The following is a 26,093-nucleotide window of genomic DNA, read 5'->3' as shown; positions in this document are numbered from 1 at the left end:
ACTGTGGGAAAAGGGGCACATGGAGCTACCTCCTCCTTGAAGATCACCCATGTGTAATGGCTGGGGCTTAGGCAACCAGGCTGGGCCAGGGTTGAAGGCAGAAGTGGAGACTAGCTACGAAGCCAAGTTAGGAGATGGGTACCAAGGTCAAGCCAGGCCTGGGTCAGAGGCAGAAGTAAGGAGCAAGATGAGGCGAAAGACGAAGTAGCAAGCTAGAATCTATGTTGTTGCTTAGACGGCTCCTTAGGGTAAATCCTGGTTTAAACCATTGGTGTGGACCAAAGTTCTGTTGGTCTGGCCTCTTTGGGTAGTACTTGCTGCGGTGCCTAACTCTCCAGTAATTGTTGGGTGCTGCTTCACCTGGCTCCCCAGTGGTGACAGAGGCAGCGGTCACCCAGGACCTCGCAACCCCAAATTCTAGACCCATGGATCCTTATGGCATGAAACAACAGGGCAAGATATGACTCATTGCTTAATGGAACACGAGACAGGGACCCAGTTAGTGCATCCAGTAGTGTTCTATCGCCCCAAGAATCAGCTGGCTTGAGGCCTCCAAAACCCTGGCTGCTCCTGGTCACAAGTACTAAGAAACAAACAAACACTTTCTGGAGGAGCATTAAGGAGTACTGCAGAGCACTTAGGCTGTCACATATCATTGGGGCCCATATCAATACAGGCATGGATGGAGGGAATTAAACTAATAACAAAAAGGGAGAGTAAAAGAGTGTGGATATGAGCACTCAACACAAAATCAAGATGTTGAGAACAATAATCAAGGAATCAAAAGGCATGGAGAAGAAATTATTTAATTGCCTATACATCAATGCTAGGAGCCTGAGTAATAAACAAGTGGAATTGGAACTTCTGATTTATGAGCACAAATTCAACGTAGTTGGTATTATTGAAACCTGATGGGATGATTCAAACAAGTAGAATGTTAAAATCAAATATTATAACCTATTTAGGAAGGATCAAATGGGCAAAAGTGTAGGGGGAGTAGCACTCCATATCAAAAATGGCATTACCTGTTCCCAAGTCACTGATAAGTCAGAAGAAAATTATCTTGAATGCTTATGGATCAATTTCCTAACAGATAAAGCACAAGATGGAGTATTAGTTGGGGTCTGCTATGGACCACCAAATCACACTAGGGAATAGGATGACCATCTCCTTATGTACCTATGTACAATGTGTAGGCAGGAAAGCTGTGTGATCATAGGGGAACTTCAATTTGAATGACACATTCTGGAGATCTCATGCTGCCAGTACTAAAACATCCTTAGAATTTTTAAACATAATAGATGACAATTTCCTAACTGAAAAAGTGTCGCAGTCAACACAAGGAATTTCTATTTTATACCTTGTTCTAACAAATAAAGAGGACCTGATCACAGAATTAAAAGTTAATGGTAGTTTAAGTACAAGTGATCATCACTTGATCACATACCTAATGTGCAAGCAGAACACAATCCAAACCAGTAATATATATACTTAGTGCTTTAATAGGGCCAGTTTCACAAAGCTGAAAACAATAGAGACAAAACAGGGGGGAGAAAAAATTTAATAAAAACATTTGAGTGATCATTTGGAATCATTTAAGTAGATCTTACTAAATGCACAAAAAGCCACAATCAAGGAAGAAGGCTGGATTGGTTAAAAAACTGTCCTGGTTTAGAGAGGAGGTGAAGGCAGCTGTTAATAATAAATATATATTATAAGACAAATGGAATAAGGGGGAAGTTAATAATTAATATAAATCAGAAGTTATTAATTGTAGAATGTTGATAAGGGAAGGCAAGGAACACTAGGAGAACTCTCTGGCTAGCAAAAGTTAAGGGAAATAAGGAGTTTTTTAAATATATTAGGAACAAAAAGAATCCCAACGATGGTATTGAACTATTATTACTAGATGTAAATGGCAGAATAATCAATAATAATGCAGAAAAGACAGATGTATTCAATAGATACTTCTGTTATATATTTGGAGAAAAACAGATGATACAATTTCATCATACGGTGAAGATAACACTCTTCCCATGTCACTTGTATATCTCTGGAGGACATTAAAAAGAAGCTACTAAGGTTAGACTTTTTAAATTAGCAGGTCCAAATAATATGCATCTAAGAATTTTTAGAGTTGGCTGAGGAGCTTGCTGGACCATTAATGATGATTTTCAATAAGTCTTACAGCACTGGGGAAGTTCCAGAAGACTGGAAGAAAGTTAATGTTGTGACAATTTTTAAAAAGGGTAAACAAGATGACCCAAGTAATTACAGGCCTGTAAACCTGACATCAACCACAAGCAAGATAGTGAGGCAGCTGTTATAGGACTTGATTAATAAAGAAGCAAAGGGGGTTAATGTAATTAATGCATATCAACATGGATTTATGGAAAATAGATTCTGTCAAATAACTTCATATCTTCTTTTTATGAGATTACAAGTTTGGTTTATAAAGGTAATAGTGTTAACACAATATACTTCTATAAGGCATTTGACTTAGTACTGCAAGACATTTTGATTGAAAAATTAGAATATAAAAATCAACATGGTACATATAAAAAGGATAAAAAAGTAACAGGTCTGAAAATGTAACTGTGTGGTCCCACAGGCATCAGCTCTTGGCCCTACACTATTTAACATCTTTATCAATGACCAGGCTCTCTAAAGAATGGGACTCATTTAACTGCTGACTCTTGATAAAAATGTAGTCAGTTTTCGGCAGCTGAAATGCATTTTCTGACAGTCACGTAAGTGGCTTGTATTCAGATTTGAGACATATATTGCAACAACAGAAAAATGGCACTAAAAGGTACCCCAGAGCCTTAAGACAAGCATTTATTGTATGACTATGCCACAAATTGTCCTAAGGAAATGTAATTTGGACAGTTCAGAACTACTGTAATTAAATACTACTACATGTGGAATTAACACTTTGCATCAAATTCTACATCGGAGTGCCAAAGTATTAGAGAGTTTAGAATGTTAGATTTCTTCAGCTGTTTGTCTCAGGGGATCCCACATCGACAGCATTCCACTCTTCTCTCATAATTCTATGAAGGCTTCAAAGAGCAGCAAATTCCCAGAAGTGCCATCACCTCTGATGTGCTTGCCATGTCCTCCTCCTGTGTCACAGTACTACCCCCTTTGTAGTTATCACATTAACACTAGGGAACTCTGGTCCCCTACCCTGATGTTAACATAGCATCAGAGTCATTTGAAGTCAAAGGCCACAGATTTAATAACAACTGATCCGTCACTAAAAACACTGATTTGCTCACACTGTGTGCTGAGTTACACACATGCAAGAGTACTGACTTCAGTGGAGTTTCACGGGTATAATTCAGGGCAGATTTGACCCAATGAGTCTAAGTTTATGTAACTCACACAGCAAGAGGCCACATGGAAAGAAGCACTAAGTCGAGGGTGTCAGTTCAAGTAGCTCCTCCTGCATTCAGACTTTCATATTTTCACACATTTTTCCAACCTCTCAGCATGTAAGTTACATCAATTTAGGCTCTTTAAAAGGATAGCTGGGGCCCTGGTGGAGCTCTGCTGGAAGGTGCACCGACTCTCCACATATCCTTGACTCTCTGACCACACTCCATACTGCCAAGTGCTGTCTACTTTCAGGACTGCAACTAGTAGAATGAAAGTTTCAGGAGTCGTGTAGCCCTGTTACTTCACTTTCACCACTGAGGGCCTAGAATCTACAAGTGGTAACCAACAAGCACAGTGAGCCTCTAACATCAGTTAAGACTCTTTCACCCACTAATCAATATACGAAACTTAGATCACCTTATTCTAGATAAGGGTGACAGGTTTAGTTCCAGCAACTCAGTTACCATGTTGGATCCTGACAACAATACATTTGAACCAATCCAGAAACACAAACAAAACAGTCTGCACTACCTTCAGTTATCTCGATTTTTAAACCCATCCACATAAACAGCAAGGTCTGTAGGAATTATCCCATGAACAAAGTTTTAATGACTTGTAGCCTTTGGCTTAGTGGGATTGGCCACCTGAGCCAGAACTTGGCTTCTCATCTGGAAACATTTATAAATCTTAGCAAAGACATTATCCTTCCAGAAACCAACTCTGAACAATGTCACAGTCTCAGTAATGCACTGTTTATCATTAAATCAGGAGGGCTTTCAAAGCCGTTGGAGAGTCTCCTAAAGTTCTGCAGCATTTTTTGATATGTGAGAGCATATGGTGTGCCCATGGAAAGCGGAGTTCAAATGATCTAGGACTGAAGTTCAAATAATCTACAAATGGGTACTTACTATCAAAAAAGAATGACAAAAAAGGGAGCACCATCTATTGGGTGCATATACACCATCTATTGGAGTGGATGCAACAGAAAACATCAACTATATATGTTTGCTGGCAACAATGAAATGCCAATTTTGCTTTTTGCCATTATGGTGCCTTTACCATAACCTCATGGACCTCATTATTTACACTATATTAGTGCCTACAATGTTGCTAGATGCTTTAGAAAAACAATTACTACCACATGGTGGCTGGCACTGTGCAAACTGCCCCCACAAATGTGCCCCAGCGACTGGAAAAAGCAGATCAGGACTTCTCGGGGGTTGAGCCAATCCCTAGAACATCAGGGACTTCCCCAACAACACCTGAGAGCAGCAGTAGAGCAGTGAGCTCAGTCTAAATTCTTAAAGGAATTAAAATTCTTCTCTTGCTCTCAGTTGCTCAAGGAAAAGCCTTTCTTTGCATGAGCTGAGGGGGCTGTATACTTTGTTCTCTCTCCCTCCTGCATCCCCCTACAGTTTCTGAAACCTTTTCAAGTACTGTACCTGACAGGTTTTCCTACATTTTTGTTTTTGGACATTGTCTTGTCCAAAATTGAATTTTGAATATTTTTGACTCCTGAGTACATTTAATAGCTGATTTTTCTGCCCTGAGCCTTCTCTTTGCTCACTGTTTAAATTCACTCTGTTCTTGATAGTTATTCCAGCATCAGGATGTGATTAGTTTATTTAGAGCATATTCTGTTGTATAAGAGCCCTGAGCTTGACAAATGGTATCAGATCAAAAGTAGCCCAGTAAATGGTAACTTCAGAAGGAAATAAATAAGCATTAATGTTCGGAGGCCAGTAGATTTCAATCACTTTGCTAGATCTAGTACCAAATGCCCACAAAACTTTGGTATAATGAAAGGGTTTTGAATAAACTGAAGTTTCATACTTATTCTTCTCAATTTTATCATCTTGAGAGCTAAAAAAATATACAACACAACATTAAGAAGAAGATGTAAAACTTATTTGAGACAAAATTCTATTCTCTACTATGCTGGTATAAATTTGGAACAACTCAATTTGCTCCAGTGGTGATATGCCACTGTAAATGAGAGCAGAATTTGACCCACTGCAAACAAAAAAAATCAACTTTTTTGGTCTGCAAAAAAAATTCTCAAAGCAATTCTGCCTGCACCCCACCCCGATTTTTCAGTATAGGCAGGAAATTTAAAAAAAAGATCAGTTATTCCCACAGCTCTACTGTTTAATGACATTCAGAAAGGGTAGGTGGAAGCCTCTTTGATTAAAAAAAAAATCTGATTTGTTGAGTTCATTTGACCAGCAATTATGCTGTATTGTGGTCTCATGAGATGAGCAGAGTTAATATTTGAATAGGAGACCTTCAGGGAAAACCCTGATACTGCAGAAAGCACTGCTGGTGATTCAGTAGGTAGCACTGTTTCCTCCGAGTCAGTAGTGAACTAGTGCCCCACCTTGGTGTGAAGAGGCATCATGTTCTTGGGAGGTACACTAAGGGCATGTCTACAGATCAGCACTGCTGCAGTGAGTGTCGATTTAGTGGGTCTTGTGAACACACACTAAATCGATGGGCGAGCACACTTCCATGAATTTGTGCACTCCACCTCCCCGAGAAGTGCAAGGGAAGTCAACAAGAGATGCTATCCTGCCAACACAGTGCAGTGCAGCCATAGTAAGTGGCTCTAACTACATCCACTTCAGTTATGTTATTCATGTAACTGCCATTGCGTAAGTTAGATCGATTTATCGTGGTAGTGTAGACCAGCCCTCGGATGCAACATTAAAAGGAACCTAAGATCTTTGCCACAAGTCATCATTAGAGATTCCAAGCCACTTCTTTCTTTTTGTCCTTGTCAAATTCCATCTAGGGTAATTACATTCTGCCTACCTACATTTTCCCTGCAATTTCAGTTGGATTCAGTATGCAGGCAAAGTTCTGCTCTGTTACACCTTCCATTCTTTGTGTTGTTATGCACTCTTAAAAACAGTTGTTGTTTGTCAGCCGGTGGCTACAATTCAGTGTTGAATAAAAGGATTTCTATATATATAGTTGGTGAATCAGTTGGAAGGTGCACTGGGATCCTCCTCGATAAAAGGCACTACATAAAATCATTATAATGTGGGAAAAAACATGAAAAGGATTGTATTTCTCACCTCCCATCAAACCTGTGCTTCAGGAAGTCAAAGAGGGCTTTCTGCATCATGTCTGTTACCTTTGCAGAGGTGAGGAAGATTGAACAAAGAGGATTGACAGGGAGAGAAAGAAGTCAAAAGTAAGAAAAGAGGTAGAAGGTAAGGACATTTCCAATAATGAGTGTCCTTTACATAGATAGTAATCATTTAATTGTAGTGCTATCATCAATGAGTTCTCACTCAAACACATCTGCCGGCTGCAATTTATATATACACAAATGGAATAAATACTTCATTATAAAAGTTTGCTAGTTTTCTGAAACATACTCCAAAGTGCTCATATGCGGGAGTGTTCTAACAGCAATGGTCAACATCTTCACAATGAGATCTATGGGCAGAAAATGGATCTGGATCCTATTACCATACATGGGCAAAATCCTGAGAGATGCTGAGCACCTGTAATTCCCACTGACTTGTTGAATGAACTCTTTAGCCCTTTCAGAGTAATTCAGACTGCCATCCACTATCTGCCAGTCTAGATTGTAACCAATTCAAGACCCTGTGTCTCTGGAAGTTTATTTCTCATAAATTACACTTTTCACATGCTTCTTGCACACTTTCATCAGAAAAAGTGTCCAAAGAACTTTCCCATATAGATTATATAGGGATTACAAATATGTCTCTCTCTATATTTTTCTAACTGAAGGAAATATCCTAATTTCTTCACCATTTAAATGGATACTCTATGCACCTAAAAGGTATTTCATTTCCAAGGAGTCCTTTTCTTCCAGGGGAGAGTCTGCGTGTCTAATTTGTAGCATGTTGTATATTTATTTAAATCAGCAAACGAAACCCCTCCAAAATTTGAGAGTCCTTAGACCAAATTCATTTAGGCTGTAGCACCACTGAAGTCAATTCAGTTATGCCAAGGAAGAATTTTTACCCCTTGAGGGGACAGCTACCATGCAATTAAAAGGCAAATATTAGAAAATGAGATACAGTAGAGTCTTTCTAATTCTCACTTTGCTAATCTGCAAATCCAACAATTCTCACCCAAAAAAACCTGATTCAAGAGTGCTGCACTAATAATAGCACCATGCTGTCATATTACTAATACCTCACTACTTTTAGAAATATATTACAATACTTTTACTCATATGCTGTGAAGTATTATCAACATTCAGTAAACAAAGTGAAGTGTAACTGATTATATGTTCATTCCTTTTTGACCCAATTCAGCAAAGCACTTCATGTGCTTAACTTTCATCACATGCTAACATTGCTTTGCTGAATAGGATGGATTTACACCCATGCTAAAAGTTAAGCATGTGTTCAAATATTTTCCTAAATCTGGATCTTACTTGCTAATTTTCAGAATTTAATAATGAATGTCCTGGTTAACCGTACATATTAGTGAGGCTTTGCTGTACATATTGTTATGCTGAATAGATGGTGATTGTTTAGGTGGGCCAGGATTCTCTTCGGCTTTAAATTTCTATGTAATAACTTCAAAAAAAAATAAAACACCCCACACACTTCAGTAATAGTGATGGGTTTACAAGATCAATGCCTAGAGTAGGAATATAGAAATTACCACACTGAAGCTGACCAATGCTGCAGCTAGTCTAGTCTCTCCAGTACCAGGCATTTCACAGGAAGATGTAAAATTATGGCATAATATGGCATCAGTTAGGTCTTGTCAACACCACACAAGAAACTTGCTTAACTAAGGTCACATGAGAAAGTTGCACTGGTTTAACTTAAACAATGAGGAGTACTTGTGGCATCTTAGAGACTAACAAATGTATTTGGGCATAAGCTTTTATGGGCTAAAACCCACTTCATCAAATGCATGGAGTGGAAAATACAGTAGGCAGGTATAAATACACAGTACATGAAAAGATGGTATTTGCCTTACCAAGTGGGCAGTCAGTGCTAATGAGATAATTCAATTAATGTGGAGGTGGGCTATTCTCAATAGTAGAATACCAGGGGAGGAAAAATCACTTTTGTAGTGGTAATGAGGCCAATGTAAACAGGGTGCCCATTTCAAACAGTTGACAAGAAGGTATGAGTAACAGTAGGGGGGAAATTAGTTTTTGCAGTGACCCATCCAATCCCAGTCTTTATTAAGGCCTAATTTGATGGTGTCCAGTTTGCAAATTAATGGTAGTTCTGCAGTTTCTCTATGGAGTCTGTTTTTTAAGTTTTTTTGTTGAAGAATTGCCACTTTTAAGTCTGTTACTGAGTGTCCAGGGAGACTGAAGTGTTCTCCTAATGGTTTTTTAATGTTATAATTCTTGATGTCAGAGTTGTGTCCATTTACTCTTTTGCATAGAGACTCTTTTGGCCAATGTACATGGCAGAGGGGCATTGCTGGCACATGATGGCATAAAACACATTGGATGTGATATTAAACTGATTTAGTCAAATGGGTGCAAAAGGCTATGTAGCAACACTTATTTAAACCAGGCTTATTTGGATTTAGCATAAATCTACTAGGAATTTTTAAGACAAACCAGAATATAAATATCGACACAGGCTGTTGCACCAGTTTAACTAACTAGTTCTAAAGGCTGATTAGTGCTACGTCTGCATGTAGAAAGGCGTGTATGTGTGTGTGCGCGCACGCGCATGTGTGTGTGAGTGAGAGAGACTAGAAAACAGTAATTAAATTTAACTAAGTAGAATAGATACCTCATAACCTTTCAGCGACGGGCCAACTAACACAACGGGCCTCATGGATGGCACTACATCATAAGGAGGAACATGTTCCGTCTGAAAGAAGAAAATGTCCCATCAGCACATAATCTAAAACAGACTCAGCATGCAAACTATAGAAATTATATAGCAAAATATACTTACCACTTTTTGTTTCTGTTTTGCTAAAAGACCAAAAACAAGAACTTTATTAACATGCATACTGCACATAATGCAATAGACACAAGATTTGCAAACAAAGATCACTCTGTCAATGTACTTATTATTTGTATTTCTGCATCTCCTTTCTGATCAGATCACTACCCTTCTGAGGGAGTCTGCCAGCTTTTCTGGTTCTTTTCTCCAGCTCTCTACATGACCGATATATTTAGAAGCAGATTTTTTTCTCCTCCTTCAATTATTTTGGGAAGGTTTGAACAAATAAGCATTTATCTATGGGATATTTTTATAGATTAGTAATAAGAGGGTGTGGAGAAGCCCTTTATTTTATTTTATTTGCAACTTTTAAGGTAAGTTTAAGAAACAGTAATAGTTTTCCTTATATAAAATCCAAAATTCACCTGTGGAAGTGGGTGTAGCTCTAAATGTTCCAGACACCATTTCTCCAAGACTCGAAGAAGAATTTCCACTTGATTTCCTACAGCATTACAAAGAGTGCCCATTAACACAAAGTATTTTGAGAGTGAATTCACAAGGCCCTGCAGCTCCTATTCCAGCCTCAGAGATGCTGCACTGCTGCCCCAGGGCCTGCCTAAAGGTTGGGAGGAGGGGAAATTACATCCCATATGCCTCTGCTTAATTCACCACGCAGTCATATGATCAGAGAAGGGCAAGTCCATTACTTGGCCCCAGTGATACAAAAGGGATTCACCTACACGGATTCCAATAATCTGATATTCTCTTTTACTGTGCATCCATCCCAGGTAAGTACCTCTCTCTCCAAACATCAAGGCAGAAGGGCTAACACTCAGCTATTTCAAGCTGTACAAGCAATTTGGATAAATCAGAATTGATTTTGTTCAATTATTCTAGAAACATTTCCTCAGATAGTTTACTCTTGAAATGATTCCTGAGCTTGATGAAGTAAATTAGTATGGCAATTCCCTGCCATTACTTTCTAGATTAAATTATGCTCCTCACTTTTGCCATCTATTATGGCTAGATTCAATCGTCTCATCTTTCTTTCTTTTACAATGAAGTATCGTTATCTGCAAGCACCATCTCATCAGTGTTAACAGGAGTTCTATGATTAAAGTAGGTCTGTTGTTTGGGTATTTAGCCAGTGGATGGTGACATGTTCACACACAGTAGGCAGGTCTCACAGTGATTCACTGTCAGAGCTGTGGTTCTCCGGCCTGTACTCAAGCCTGTGTTAACTAGGTGTATGCCTTCACTACCTACCGGATCGGCGGGCAGCGATCGATCCAGCAGGGACTGATTTATCACATCTAGTCTAGACGCGATAAATCAACTGCCAAGCGCTCTCCTGTCGATTCCTGTACTCCACTGCCACGAGAGGCACAGGCAGAGTCGACGGGGAAGTGGCAGCAAGCGACTCACTGCAGTGAAGACGCCATGGTAAGTTGATCTAAGTATGTCAACTTTAGCTATGTTATTCATGTAGCTGAAGTTGTGTAACTTAGATCGATCTCCCCTGCCCTACCCAAGTGTAGACCAGGGCTAAGAGACATGCACCATTTAGGCCTAGGGGTGGAGACACAAGGAGGAGACTGGCTTGGGATGAAAGTGGAGAGGCAACCTGAGATGAGAAGCAGCGAGCGGCCCAGGGCCGTAGCAACAAAGAACGTGGCCCCCTCCAAACATATGTCCGGGGACCCTTACAATGCAGAAACTGGAATGCGGTATTTATTTTATACAATATACAGGGTTCATATTATGTATACATAGGCCTACAGTGTACATGTATTCCGTATTTACGCAAAGCGCTTCTTTCGAGCCTTGTTCTCCGCAAATTGTTAATCAATGCGTCATAGTCCAGAGATCTGGCAATCTTGTTTTCGACTGAGATAACTGCAAGCGCAGAAAGCCTGTCATCTGTCATGGTTGAGCACAGGATATTCCTGATCAGTTTCATTCTGCTAAAGCTCCCTTCAGCACCAGCGACAGTAACTGGTGTGGTCAGAAGAATTCTGATGCAAATGCAAAGATTCAGATATATCTCCTGAAGGCTGTTCTTGTATATGTACGTTAAAAAATTGCTTGCCATGACAAGTCGTCTCTCTTTCTCGATGACATAAATAAAACGATTCAATTCCATTATGAGTTCGTTGGCATCAATGTCTCTCATTTTTCTTTCAAAATTTTTGCTGTGATTCTCCAGTTCATTTTCTCTGTGACACTGCTTCAGGCTGTTAGCGTTGTACAGAAATCCAAACAACTTATACCACTCCACGAGTTGGTCAAATCGCGACGAAACAGAAGATATGGCCTGATCAGTGAGAACAAGAAAGAACTGCGATTTGAATTTTTCTTTGGCAGAAAGACGACTCAAATCATCAGCACATTTGTAATCAAACATTCTCTTCTTACGTCACACCCTGGTTTCTGGAAACACCTGCTCAATACCCATATGCTCTGCTATTTCACGTGCATTTGTGACCACAGAGTTATATCCTGTATTTCGATACTCTTCCAAAAACTTCATTGTAGCACCGACTTCTGCCTGCAGTACGTCAATTGACACATCTGGTGACTGAATTAATTTGCTGGTTTTATTGACGTGAAATAGTATATCGTATCACGTGTACACAGTCAGAACAAAAGGCCATGTAGTAACATGGTCTAAAAGCGCACCAGCTTCTGCTGATGTATTGCCATCTTTCTTTTCAAGCGCATATTCTCGCAAAGATGACAAAGCGTTGCACAATTCTTCAAGGTGATAACGCAATGGCTTCACAGCATCAATTCTCGACTCCCAACGAGTGTCCGATAACCCTTTAACAGATATTGACATATGTTCTTGTCATAAACAGATAGCTAAGGGTTAATGTCTCTTTCACCTATAAAGGGTTAACAAACAGTGACCTGCAAACACCTGACCAGAGGACCAATCAGGAGACAAGATACTTTCAAATCTCGTGGAGAGAAGCCTTTGTTTGTGGGTTTTGGGTTTGGTTTTGTTCTCTCTGGGTCCTGGACGGGACTAGAGGTGCAACCAGGTTTCTGCCAATCTCCCTGCTACAGTCTCTTATCTATTCAGAATTGTGAGTAAGAACAAAGGTGGTTATAGTCTTTTAATTTGTTTTCTTATTTGCATATGTGTACTTGCTGGAAGTAGCTTAAATTGTGTTTCTGCTGGAGAAAGTTTCTTTCTATTGTTTATAAGTTGAAAGACCCTGTAACTTTTTACCATCTAAAGTGCAGAGATAAACCTTTTACTTTTTTCTTTCTTTCTTATTAAAAGTTTTGCTTTTAAGACCTGTTTAATTTTTTTCTCCTAGTTAAGATTCAAGGGAATTGGTGGGGAGAAGGGAAGGATAAATTTTCTCTTTGTGTTATATTCACGCAGCTTGTATTGCCTCTGGGTGAAGGGGAAGGTAACACTCCTCTCGGTGTGGTGATTCAAGAAGTTGAATCAGGCGATCTGCTAGTGTTCCCAGGGCGGGAAAGAGCTGGGAGGAAGAAGGGAGCGGGGAGGGAATGGCTTATTTCCCTTTGTTGTGAGACTCAAGGAATTTGGGTCTTGGGGTCCCCTGGGAAGGTTTTAGGCGGACCAGAGGGAACCTGGTCCTAAAAATTCCTGATTGGTGGCAGCCTATCAGATCTAAGCTGGTAATTAAGCTTAGGGGAATTCATGCTAGTACCCATATTTTGGACGCTCAGGTCCAGATTTGGGAATTATACTACGACAGTTCTTGAAGTATATCCCAACGTGAAGGTGAAGAAGAAAAGATAACGTATATTCTGTTAATCAAACCGAAAAAGTCAACGGCATATTTCAATGACTTTGCCGCGTCTGAGATCACAAGATTCCAAGTGTGAGCTCCACACGGTACATACAAGGCACGGTCATTTATTTCTAGCATGCGGGCTTGAACTCCTTTGTTCTTTCCTCTCATATTTGCGCCGTTATCATAAGCTTGGCCTGTCATGTCAGCAATGTCTATTCCTAAGTTGTTTGCCTTTTCAAGAAACGCTTCCAATAAGCCCTCGCCAGTTGTATCATGAACATTAAGAAAACCAACAAACGCTTCACGAATATTGACACCATCTTCACCGTTGCATTCAACAAAGCGTAACACCACAGACATCTGTTCTTCTCGTGACACGTCGGGAGTACAGTTCAAAATAACTGAATAATATTTTGCTTTTTTAAGCTGCGCTATGTTGGCCTCTTGAATGTTACTGGCAACAAGTTGAATCAGCTCGTTTTGGATCTGTGGACTGAGGTACTGAACATGTGTCTCTTCCTTCTTAATCCTCTGTAAAAGTTCGCTGAGGACAGTATCATACTTTGCAAGCAATTCAAACAGTCCCAAAAAGTTGCCATTCGAAGGATTGCCGAGCTTTTCATTACTTCCTCGAAATGCCAAGTTTCTTTCGGACAAGAAAATAATGACATCAACCATGCGTTTGACAACATTTCTCCAGAAATCTCTTTCTTTCAGAAAAGCCTGCAATTCGAGTTGGTCAATGGATGTACGGTTTACTATGCCTGACTGAAGGTCAAACCATTTCACCATACAGTCTTGATGACCTTTGCCTGTTTCATGCTGCTGAAGTCTTTTTGACAGTGTTTTCCAAGCAGATGTTCACGACATAGCAGTATGTTGCCAGTGCCAAATTTACAACAAAAACAAAAAATGGCATCTTTCTGATCTGAGTACATTAACCATGAACCTCTTATTTTCTCGCCATTTGCCATGGTTCGATGGTCCTCGTTAAATGGAAATTCGTAACTTTCATTCTGCTGCGGTGGGCCACGTGCAACAATGTCACACACTTGCCTGTCCGATATTATAGACGGCCAATCTCCTGGATCATCAGTCAGTGGTTTAGATTCAGATACTTCTTTCCCGGCAGCAGCTGGAATATCTGTCACAGTTTGTTTGGTAGAACAACTGGCTTCACCTTCGACCTCACTTGAAGCACTTCTGGATACTTCTGGATACGATTCGTCGCTGCTAGCGCTGTCCATTTCATGTGCCTGTACCTGTACGTGGATTGCAGCGCAAAATACGTTGACAACTTTGGAATTTTCTCAAGTTCCTTCTCGGCATCTTTTGCTGCCTTTCGTTTACTAGCTCTGCTCTTATACATTCTCTTAGACATCACAAAGCATGCTTCTGCGTTGGAAATGATAAAAAACTAAACAACTAAATTAATAACATTTATCCGCTGACCGCCATTATGAACGCAAATACACATTCTTTGAATGGGTCCAACTAAAATTCGAAACTGACTGACAGACAACTAATGTAGCCAATAGCATTATGATGTATCATAATGACTTCACGGTTTTGTCAGTAAAACCGACATGGATTGTGCAATAGCGTCAATAAATGTCACTTACCTAGTTATACCTTACATTTTTTTTTGCCACTTTTAGGGGCCCCCTTCCTTGCGGGGCTCCCTCCGGTCGGAGGGTACGGAGGGCGCTCGCTACGCCTCTGGAGTGGCCTGAGTGCAATCTCTCTTAAAGAAAGGGTTACAACAAGATAGGAATGCTGCAACACTGTCTCTGTGCTGTTCCCAGCGTGCCAATTTAGTGGTGAGTCAGAATGAAAAGAGTATGAGGCAAAATCTTAGGGTCCCATGAGTGATCACTGATTTGATCCAACCCTATATGGGCTCAGACAGCTTGTTCTCCAGAACCCTTCACACTATAGTCCACATCCTGTAGGACTCATTTTTCAAAAGTTTATTCCTGTAATTTTCCTGTCCCTCGAACAGAGACAGTGAGAGATCTAGGATGCCAGCTATTTTCTGCAAACACGTATATTTTAACCCACAGTCCATTCTGGTATATGAATACAAAACCATTTTTAGACAAGAGAAGATTGAGGAATACATTAAAACAAATCAGCTGAACTTCTAATATTGGCCAGTGTTTGTTGTGTTTTGAAATGGCTAAGGACAGACTTACCCGCCATGGAAACGTCCTCTCTTCTGCTCCTGCTGAATTCGGATATTCTCCAGCCGAAGTGGGCTTGGAATGAAGCCAATCTCACAGCCCTCTTTAACCAGCCTTCCTATCCACCAGTCGTTGTTATATTTCTGTAACACAGACAGATTATTGTGTCATACTGAGAACTCTCAAGACTGAAGACTTGTATGTGCCCACAGAACAGGTACAGCTCAAGCTGTGTCAGTACAGGTTTCTCTCTGAACTTTCTCAGCCTTGACATGGAGTGTCAAATTCTGTATTCACTCTCTATGTCCAGGCATGACTTTTCTGCTGACACCATCAACAAATAGGCAAACTGGTGCCAAGGGTAATGGTAGTTTGGGAGAGTGGTCTACTATCTAACACCCTAATCACTGGACCATCTTTCCTCTATCTTGATTTCAGTTTACTTGCAGTCATACACCCTAGAAATGGCTTCACCACTTGGATATATTTTTTAATTAAGTTAAGAAATTAAAGTTGCCATAAAGACAAAAGATTTGTTGTAACTGTCTGGTGACAGGACTTTTTTAAGCAAGCTCTTTTAAAGATTTACAATTTGTTCTCCTCATTTAGGTCCTTGTAAATTGAGCAGATTATATTTTTTAGCAATTTTGTAATTTTCTAAAAAATTGCAATGATTTTTCGGCAAGAGCCGTTGGCACCATATTTCAAAAGGAATATTAGTTTTCCTAGAAAGGTTATACATGATTAAAGCCAGTGTGTATCAATCTCATTTTAATACTTTCAGAAAAAAATAAATAAAAGATTTGTTTGCGAAATGAGTGAGGAAGAAGCCAAGTATATATCCCCATCTCTCTAAATTAACAGTTCCCTGGCCCCAAGCTCTCAGGCCGTTAAATTCATTGTTGGGCAACTAAAATACATTCTAAAGCTCCTATTTCAAGTCAATGAGATCTGAACAGGCTCAAGACCAATTAAAAAAATCAGACCACTTATTTAGGGGCCCAACTTTAGGCTCTCAAATTTGAAAGTTCAGCCTCAATAACTTCCTAGCAAAAGTATATTTTTCCTCACCTTCCATACAAGTTTTTCTGTGATTTGCATTGTCCTTTGTTATATACTATTATGATATGCTAGTTTAAAAACATAAGAATGGCCATACTGATCAGACCAATTGTCCATCTAGCTCAGTATCCTGTCCCTGACAATGGTCCATGCCAGAGCTTCAGGGGGAATGTACAAAACTGGGAAATTATGGAGTGATCCACCCATCTTCCACTGTTGGCTTCTGGTAGTCAGAAGTTTAGAGAAGTCTTACATGTGGGACTGCATCCCTGACTATCTTGATGGATATATGTCTATGAACTTATCCAATACTTTTTTGAATGCAGTTATACTTTTGGCCATCACAGTATCCCATGGCAATGAGTTCCACAGATTAATTGTGCATCGTGTGAAATAGTACTTCCTCTTGTTTGCTACCTATTAATTTCATTGGATGACCCCTGGTTTTTGTATACTATTCTATTCACTTTTTCCACACCATTCATGATCTTATAGACCTCTATTATATCACTTAGTCATCTCTTTTCTAGGATGAATAGCCTTAATCTTTTTAGTCTTTCCTCGTATGGAAGCTGTTCCAGACCCTTGATAATCTATGTTGCCCTTCTCTGAACCATTTCCAATTCCACTATTCCCTTTTTTAAATGGGATGACCAGAACTGGACAGAGTATTCAAGGTGTTAGTGCATCATGGATTTATACAATGACCTTAAAGTATTTTCTGTTTTATTTTCTATCCCTCGCTTAATAGTTCCTAACATACTGTTAGCCTTTTTGACTGCTACTTAGAATTATTTTTTCAAATGTGTGTTACTTTGCACTTATCAATGATGAGTTTCATCTGCCATTTTGTTACCCAGTTTTGTGAGATCCCTCTGTAACTCCTTGGAGTCTGCTTTGGACTTAACTATCTTGAATAATTTGGTATCGTCTGCAAATTTTCTCACTTCGCTGTTCACCCCTTTTTCCTGATCATTAATTAATATGTTGAACAGCACAGGTCCTTGGGTGACCCTGTTGTTCACCTTTCTCCACTGTGAAAACAGACCATTTATTCCTGTCCTTTGTTTCTTACCTTTCAGCCAGTTACCATCTCTCTTATTCCATGGCTACTTAGTTTGCTTAAGAGCCTTTGGAGAGAAACCTTGTCAAAGTACACTGAAAATCCAAGTACACTGTACTGACTGGATCCCCCTACTCCACGTGCTTGTATGCCCCCTCAAAGAATTAGAGACGCATGACTTTCCTTTACAAAAGTCAGGTTGACTCTTCCACTCTTCCCCAACATATAGTGTTGATCTATGTGCCTGAAAATTCTGTTCTGTTTCTATTAATTTGTCCAGTACTGAACTTAGGCTCACTGGCCTGTAATTTCCAGGATCTCCTCTGGAGCTCTTTTTAAAAATTGACATTACATTAATTACGTGCCAGTCATCTAGAATAGAGGTGATTTAAGCGATAGGTTACATACCAGAGTTAGTAGTTAGGCAATTTCATATTTGAGTTTCTTCAGAACTCTTGGGCAAATACCATCTGGTCCTGGTGACTTCTTATTGTTTAGTTTATCAATTTGTACTAAAACCTCTTCTACTGAGGCATCAATTTGGGACAGTACTTCAGATCTGTCACCCAAAAAATAGCTCTGATGTGGCTGTCTTCCCAACATCCTCTGCAGTGGAGACTGATGCAAAGAATTCATTTCAGAAACTGTAGACTGAACTACACAACCCTATGTCCTGGGAATCCCATAAATAAATCACCAACTAAAGTATCAGACAACCATTTTAAATTGATCTTGTTCCTGGCAGTCCATTTTAGAGTAACATCCACAACTTTTGCCATCTTCAGATGGATTGTTACAGATAAAAACGTGTGTGCAGGGAAATGTACAAAGTTCTGCATATATAATGTTTTGCCTCAACAATAAAATGGACTACATTAGAATTTGTTTTATAAATTCATAACATACAATGAAAATATTTGTGTATGGGTAGGAAAAGGGAGAATTGCCATTCTGGTAAATTCCAAGGGATTACAACTAGGAGCTCTTTGGCAAGAGAACATTTCAAAAATCACAGGACTGTAAAGCACAGATGGGAGAACTTGAAAAGGCTCCAAGCTGAAGTGGTATCAGGCCCCCTAAAATCAAGCTACAGCACATACGGATGAATCTTGTTTTGTAAGTTCTAAGCCTGTATATATGTGTGCAAAATAACATGTTGCACATGCACATGTTGTTGGTTCACTTTAGGAAGCCCAAAGAAAAATTGAAGGAAATATCTTCAACATACAGTAAAAATGATTTTCTCTCCAGTTAGCATTTTAGGATGCTGTCCCTATTCCTTAACTCCCTTCCTTGCTCTGAGGTTCCATTTCTCTCAGCCCCGGTCTACATCGAGGGGGGGATCGATCTAAGATATGCAACTTCAGCTACAAGAATAGCACAGCTGAAGTTGACTTATCTTAGATCAACTTACCTCACGGGGTCGACTGCCGCCGCTCCCCCACTGACTCTGCTTCTGCCTCTCAGCAGTGGTGGAGTTCCGGAGTTGATGGCAGAGCGATCGGGGATCGATTTTATTGTGTCTACACTAGACACGATATATCAATCCCCAATAGATCAATGGTAATGAAGACCTGCCCAGTGAGTGGCACTGAGCATCAGATCCCAGGTCTCCTCACTCGACCTTGCAGGGCTGAAGCTCTAGAAATAGATGTGTAGATGTTGCAGCTTGGGATCTGAAGCATAGGCAGTACTCAGCTCCAGCCAAAGCCACAACATCTACACAACTATTTTTAGCGCAGTAGCCTGAGCCCTGCAAGCCTGAATGTGTTGACACAGGCTCTGGGACTCTCTGCCACTTGTGTAGACGAACCCTATGTCCCAAGGCAGAAAGCTTTCCTACAGATGCTTTTTCTTACTCTCTTATTCTAGGCCCTCTCCCTCTTCTACAGGCCCTCTCTAGGGGGCTACCTGCAGACCTGGTGTAACTCCACTGTTTGGCTCAAGGTGTCCTTTCCCAGGCTATCTACTACCAGTCCCAATCTCACTCCTTTAGTGAAGAACAAAATCTATATCCATGAAGTTCAAGTGGTTTTAAATCTACTAAGACATGATTTCCCTTCCATGCTTTTAAAACCAGACAATGAATTAGTAGATTCAAATTCTTAATAGTACAAGATACAGCCTCATGGCACTGGGACCCTGATAAGGATGAATGATCCTGGATGTTATTGCTAATCAAACAGATGCTCTGTGTAATGCTGGCTGCTATTCAGCTCTCTCTTTCATCTTGCATAGCTCAAATCTGACTGCTCAGGTTTTAGTTGTTGGCAGGTCAGAGGAATAATTGCATGCTGTAGTTACCTCTTTAATGTGCAAAAAGTCCTTGGCATCAAATGAAATGGCAGTGCTTGGGACAGGAACATCTTCATCCAGTGCGCCACAGTAACTCACATTAGTCTTAACTGCAAACGCTACAGGTTTAGACTAGGAACAAAAAAACATGTCACAAGCATGTTACAGAAGTGTTCTTGTACTTTTTAGATTCAAGAGTTAGTGTGCTGACTGTGTCAAAATAAAAAATATGTATTTACTAGTCATGCATTGGCAATACAGCCAAATTCAGACCTAAGGTCAGCGGACACAACTCCACACAAGTCATTGGGAGTTGTGCTTCCTTACATCAGGTCCAAATGCGAACCATGTGATTTGCTACAAAAGAGAATTGCTCCATCGGTATCAATCCGCTTGTAGGACAATTCAAAGGAAGGTAATTCCTCCCTCCACAATGCACTCAGTGCAGTGTGGTACACAAGGTAAGAAAATTCTTCCTTTGCAGAGATTGTTTTGTGTCCTAAGGCATGTGATGTAGTGGAAGATCCTACATAAGATGTAGGCTGCAAAGTACTCTAGAAAAATTCCAAGGCTTGGTTAATTCCTGCTGGTATTAAATGGGCTGTATGCCCTGAGTAGCAGGAAATTTGTGAGGAACACAGCATCACAAGGTACCTACAAAAGCCTTTCTGCTGGGTGGCCAAGAGTTGCCTAAAACTTCCTCAAAAGTAGGTGAAGCTGACCAAGACAGTGGGGTGGCCAGAGCAACAGGGAGAAATGCTGATTCAGACCTATGGAAAAGTCCTATCCAATTCAATAGGGATGAAACTAGGAGGGTTCTACAGAAATGTAATAGGTGTTAATAGGAATTAATCCAAAAATGTATAGAATTTAATAGAGAACAAGACAGCCTTTCTATGGGCTTTTTTAAACCACCTATAGAAAGGATAGAATTTTCTATTAAATTCAGTAGGACAGTCTCAAACCCCATAGAAAGTGTATCATTTTTAACAAGTCCTGTAAGGTTGGGAGCCTCTCCCAGCAGGGTCCCAACCATTCTCTGAAGTTGGCCTCCACCTGAAGAACCCTGGAAAAGTGTGGCCCTGAAAACACTGCCTGCTTTCCACTGATGGAAAATCTCTCTGGCTTGTACAGGTCTGTCGCATCGTACGCGCATTTAACGTGTGTGATTTCAGCATTACGTGGTTGACAAGAAAAGAAAAGAAAAAGAAAAAGAAAAAAGAAAAGAAAAAGAGAAAAAGAGAAAAATTACAATTTTAATACTGTACCTGTAGTGCGGGTGATTACACCTGCCATTCAACTCAATGTAATTTTGACTAAACGCGGTTTTCGCTTTACGCGCTAACCACGGAACAGAACCCCCGCATAAGATGAGACTCGCCTGTATCTATCCATACCCCCAATTTATTTTACTATCACTGCCATCACTGAAGTATCTGAATGCCTGACCCTTCTGGCACACTGTTTGTCATCTGCAGCCCCTTTCTTCACAGGGTGAATCAAGCAACCAACATTTGAGAAACAAAAAACAAAAAAAAAAAAGGACTAAATTGCAGCCACTGGGTCAAAATCCTGTGTCTGACTACATTGATACAATGGCAATTGAAATGAATGGAACTCGTGCATACATTACAGGGCAGCATTTGTCCCATTATATTTACATCCAGTCCATCCACACCTCATCCATAGGGTGACCAAGAGGACCAAATGCAAATCCAAATTCAAAACAGTCAAGCACATTCCTGTGAAAATGTAGTAGCAGTCTCCTACGTTGTTCTCCTTTCCTTTCCTTAAGTAAAAGAGCCAAATTCCACTCTCATTTACACATCTAAGACCTACCAACACATACAAGGTTACATGGGTGACAAAGCAGGATTTGGCTTTATGTTTTAAGTAGTATCTTCTTTGTGAAAATATTTGATATTTCCCCTTCCAGTATCTTGTAGTTGGTTGCCAAGCTATTTTCAAATTATATGATCACCATTATAAACCTGTAGAAAGAATTCTAACACTATGCAAAGGCTGATGTGCCACCAAATGCCATATAACTTTGCTATTAATAAAGCTGAAAAGAAGAACTCACCTTTGCCCTTTCAAGCTGGATAGCTGCTTGCTGTTCTCTCTCCTGGCGGATTGCTTCTCTGTCCTCTTCCAAAGATACATCAGAATCTGATGGTCTGCTTGTGTATGAATCTGCTGATCCCTAAAAAGAAGAGCACATCATTAAGAACAATTATATACTGCTTAGAAGAATCCAAGCCAAATTCACAAAACATTGCTTAAGTGTTTATTTCCTGAATTTTGTTATGTAGATTTTGTGTTTTATTTCTGATAGGAAATTGTACAGGATATAGCTAGGAATTTAAATAGTTTTATAGATTTTTATTTTTCTGCAAAACACAAAATTCCAAAGAAAATCTCTCTCTTTCCCAGAACGTGTGCGATATCTTAGTCTCTCTTATGGGCATGCATCATAAGGAAATCAGCATTGGGAACAGCAATCAACCTATTATAAGATTTAAATCCTGTTTGATAGCCTTAAAGATCAGCTCTCCGTCAAAGGTTACATCACATGAGATAGAATCAGATTATTATATGGCTCAGTTAAAATCTCTTCTCTGTGTAAATATATTACTGATATATAAATACTTTACTCAGTACCCAGAAGCACTCAGATAAAGAATTATTCGATGCATCATACCTAAACACAAATGTATGTGAATCAAGAAGCAAAAGTGGCCAAATGCAAGAACATACTATTAAAAAAGTTATTTGACAATGGAACACATAAATCCAAATGCATCCTATGCAATATCATGAGATAAGGATTATATATGAATCAGAAGGGGTATACATTAGTCTGTAAGGAGAAGAAACAGGATATGCTGTACAGTAAGATGTCTTGTTCAAGTCACCATTCAGGATGGGTGGCACAATCTAAAACCAGTAGTGTTTTTGCACTTCCCTTCATAGTAAACAACTTGACACTGAGGTCCTCATTCTGCAATTAAATTGGCACAAATGTACCTTCATGCCTGCACGGATCCAATTGTGGGATAGGGGCCCGATTTTGTAAGAAAGACAAAAGAATGTACAAAGCATTTGCAAATATTAGTAATCTAAAAACCAAAATAGACCCCAGATTCCTAGCAAAATTAGAGCTCAATTCTACTTGCATGAATCTTCATTCGAATAAAGATGTGCCTCATTTCTAAAAATGGTGTTAAAAAGGCATGTTACTTTTTTTTATAGCGGCCAGATCCTGCAAAATGCTAAGCATGCTAAGCTCTAGGATTTGGCCCTATACTCTAGGACCAAATCTCACACGGCAAGGATATGCACATGACAGTTCCATTTCCCAAACAGGAGGAGTGTCTATTTTTATACTTGTTTAGGTGAGTAACGCCTTTGCTACGAAACTTCCTTCCTCTTTCTGCACTTGATCCTGTGCCCAATGAAATTCCCAATCTCACACTGACTCCAGTGATTCAGAATCAGGTACTATTTGCTTTGGCATTTGATTAATTTGTATTTAGTTTAATTTATTAGCACCCAGCATTAGCGGCAGTTAATTTTATTTCAGTTAGAGATTCTGCATTGTTATGACACACAGTGGGTAGCTTTGCACAATTACAAATTTTTGAGGTTCTGTATTACAAACTTGAATACAATGGCAATTAATACTTTAAACATCAGCACACAATATATAAAGTTTAGGGTACAAGACCATATGTAAATGGCATTATTTAGTCCCACTAACACATTTTTATATTTACATATTTTGTACATTTAGGAGTTCAGAAAAGCACAACACTAGGACCTTAATCATACAAACAAAACTATTCTTGCATCCATGATAAAACACAATTAAGTCAACGGGGCTGCACAAGAGTCTATCTATGCAGATCTCCATGCAGAAGCTGGATATAGTACCATACAGTAACAATCAAAAGCCCCGTAGGAACTCTACACCACACTGTTTGCGACCATTGCTGTAAAATATTATAGAATTGTATAAGAGAGAAGCATTAATTAACTGGATCTTCTGTATTTAGTGAAGTGTTGCCCAATAAGTACAGCAAAACATTTCTAAGTGATCACATTTTCAGTAGCAAACCAAAAAAAAATCATTTTCTCATCCAGGAAGCCATTAACAATCTATTTTTGTCAAATGGATGACTATTTTGTCTCATCACAATTTTTAGAAGAGAGTTTTAAATTAACTCATGACTCAAGCAATTCAGATGCAAGTACATTAAAAAAGCCTTTTAAAAACTGATCTTCACTGCTATGATAAACAGTATCCTATTTATTCTATGGTGATGTCATTTCAGTATATTTTCGTGTCTGAAGCTATTTAACAGGATAACGGTATTTGGCAGTGAGCTTAGACAAGTAAAATAAGTAGAAACCGAGGAGAAATCAACAGTAATTCTCAGAACTCTCATCATAAACTCCACTGAAGTATAGCAGCATTCAGTCAGGTATGCTCTGATGTAAGTATCAGACATACACAAAGGAATATTCAAAGCTGTGAAATTTAAAGAAACATTATGATGAAGTTTTGGAACAAACTGATTATAACAACTTAGTTAGACAGGCTGTAGACCCAATATTTTAAGGACAGATATTGGTTAGACAGCTAGCTACTTAAGTTAAAAACAAAGCAACAATGGCGTAAAACATATCTGCATCTCTGTCTGGAAATCACAGCGCTTGTGCAGTGATCCTGTCTACTAAAGTAACACACGGGCTGATATTCAAAGGCAGACTCAGACTTTTTGCCTGGGTTCTCGCATCCACAATAACTGAAGCCACAAGTCTAAGAGAGCAAATAATTGTGGGCAAATAAATCTCCAGATGTTTAAGTACCTGATTGCAAATCATATGGGTCATATATAATTTATGACAAAGATATTTGAGTATGTGATTGTCAGCAAAAAGTCAAGAAGTTGAGTTTGTAGTACTGCCAACCCCAAGGATTCCAAATCATGAGACTGGAATAAAAATCATGGAATTTTAAAAATTATATATTTGAGGGGTTTGATTTGCCTTCTATTTTGAGTGTTTAGGCTTCCCATTTTGTAGCCTCTCTCTCTGCATCCACAAGGATTAGAAACTTACTTTTGTTTAGATGAAAGCGGAGATTCTCATGTACTCATATGACTCCAGTGGCTGGGGCTTGAGGAGAAACATCAAATACAGCAAGATTCAAACAATGTTGTGAGAATTGGCAACACTGCATTATATGCCTATTTTTGAAAACTAGAGCCAAAAAAAAGTACTCTGTGGTACTGATTCTCTGTAGTATCTTACTACTTTCCCTCCAGCTTCAGACCTTTCAAAGACCATATTACATTGTTTGGAGTATGGGGTGTTTCATGTAGACATGGTTAAGTTGCTATTCTCTCTACTATCACAGCCACTTAGTTAATGTCTGTAAAACACTTGGAAGATGTGAAGCACTTGGAAGATGTGAATGCTCAATGGCAGCAGAAAGGGAAAAAATATCACAGTCTTCAGATATTCAATCAAAAGACACAATAAACGTGTACAATTTATGGTGGTAGGAACTGGCTTCCTTCAGAGATGTTGGAGCCCTACACAGTATAATACAATGCAACAGGAATGCACCAGACCCTGGTAAGCCCATGGCTGAAGACAGGGTCAACACCACTCATCAGGAATGGCAGACATTGCTCATCATCCATGCCCTTTTCAACCATGTGATTTTCCTTTTAATCTTTTCTTTATTGGAAAGTGGGTAAGAAGAGAGTACAGTGCATGTCATGGAGATGACAAATCAACAGAGTACATGGGAGCCAAGCTGAGAATCTGTGGATGATGATGTAGTGAATGTAGAAATACAGGGGTTAATACCTAGACAATCACATCCTATGGGGCTGATTTTGCATAGCTCTATATGGATTGCCTGGTAACTTCATAAAACTGGTAAACATGCGGGGGGGCACAGTTTCCAGTACTTGCAGTAGTATGCCATGCTAGAGTTGATTTGCACTTCTCTGGCAGCACGAAGCAGTCTTAAAGCCAACTTAACCATATCAACTGGTACCACGAGGCTGTTCTCAGTTGTTGCTCAATACTGGATAGTGGTTGGACAACAGAAGATAAGGGAATGTTACAGTCACATTTATGACCCCACTCCACAAAGATGTGCCAAACACTAATTGGATAATCCCAGGAATACAAGTCAGGTGATGATGAATCAAAAGAAATGTCTTGAATGAGAAAATGCTTCACTACTATAGGGATGGGAGAGAAAGGTAAAGGCACCAACCAAAGGCAAATAATACAAATATGCATTCTTCAGCATACTGTGTGCTCATGCCCAAAGGGGCTAACACTATATAGGGCAGAAACATGACCTAATAGTTAGTGACTGAGTCAAAAAAATAAAAAA

General features: G+C 39.5%; 1 protein-coding gene across 4 annotated transcripts in view; it reads right to left on the bottom strand.

The window, feature by feature from the left end:
• Nucleotides 1-26,093, bottom strand: part of CACNB4 (calcium voltage-gated channel auxiliary subunit beta 4) — a 200,287-nt gene that overhangs the window by 40,651 nt on the left and 133,543 nt on the right. For all 4 annotated transcript variants that reach the window (XR_004002658.1, XM_030580538.1, XM_030580539.1 and 1 more), the window contains 7 exons: nucleotides 21,756-21,875; nucleotides 19,682-19,804; nucleotides 15,265-15,395; nucleotides 9,719-9,795; nucleotides 9,303-9,322; nucleotides 9,135-9,215; nucleotides 6,459-6,517 (listed from right to left, as the gene is read on the bottom strand). Coding sequence is in view for 3 of the 4 variants with exons in the window: in XM_030580538.1 (XP_030436398.1) it covers nucleotides 6,459-6,517; nucleotides 9,135-9,215; nucleotides 9,303-9,322; nucleotides 9,719-9,795; nucleotides 15,265-15,395; nucleotides 19,682-19,804; nucleotides 21,756-21,875 (611 nt within the window). In the remaining variant the exon portion in view is untranslated. The remainder of the gene's footprint in view (nucleotides 1-6,458; nucleotides 6,518-9,134; nucleotides 9,216-9,302; nucleotides 9,323-9,718; nucleotides 9,796-15,264; nucleotides 15,396-19,681; nucleotides 19,805-21,755; nucleotides 21,876-26,093) is intronic.

Source organism: Gopherus evgoodei, chromosome 11 (genome assembly GCF_007399415.2).
Source record: "Gopherus evgoodei ecotype Sinaloan lineage chromosome 11, rGopEvg1_v1.p, whole genome shotgun sequence".
In the NCBI taxonomy this organism is placed as follows: Eukaryota; Metazoa; Chordata; order Testudines; family Testudinidae; genus Gopherus; species Gopherus evgoodei.
Note: the sequence above shows the minus strand (reverse complement) of the source record. Positions and strands in the feature narration are given on the sequence as shown.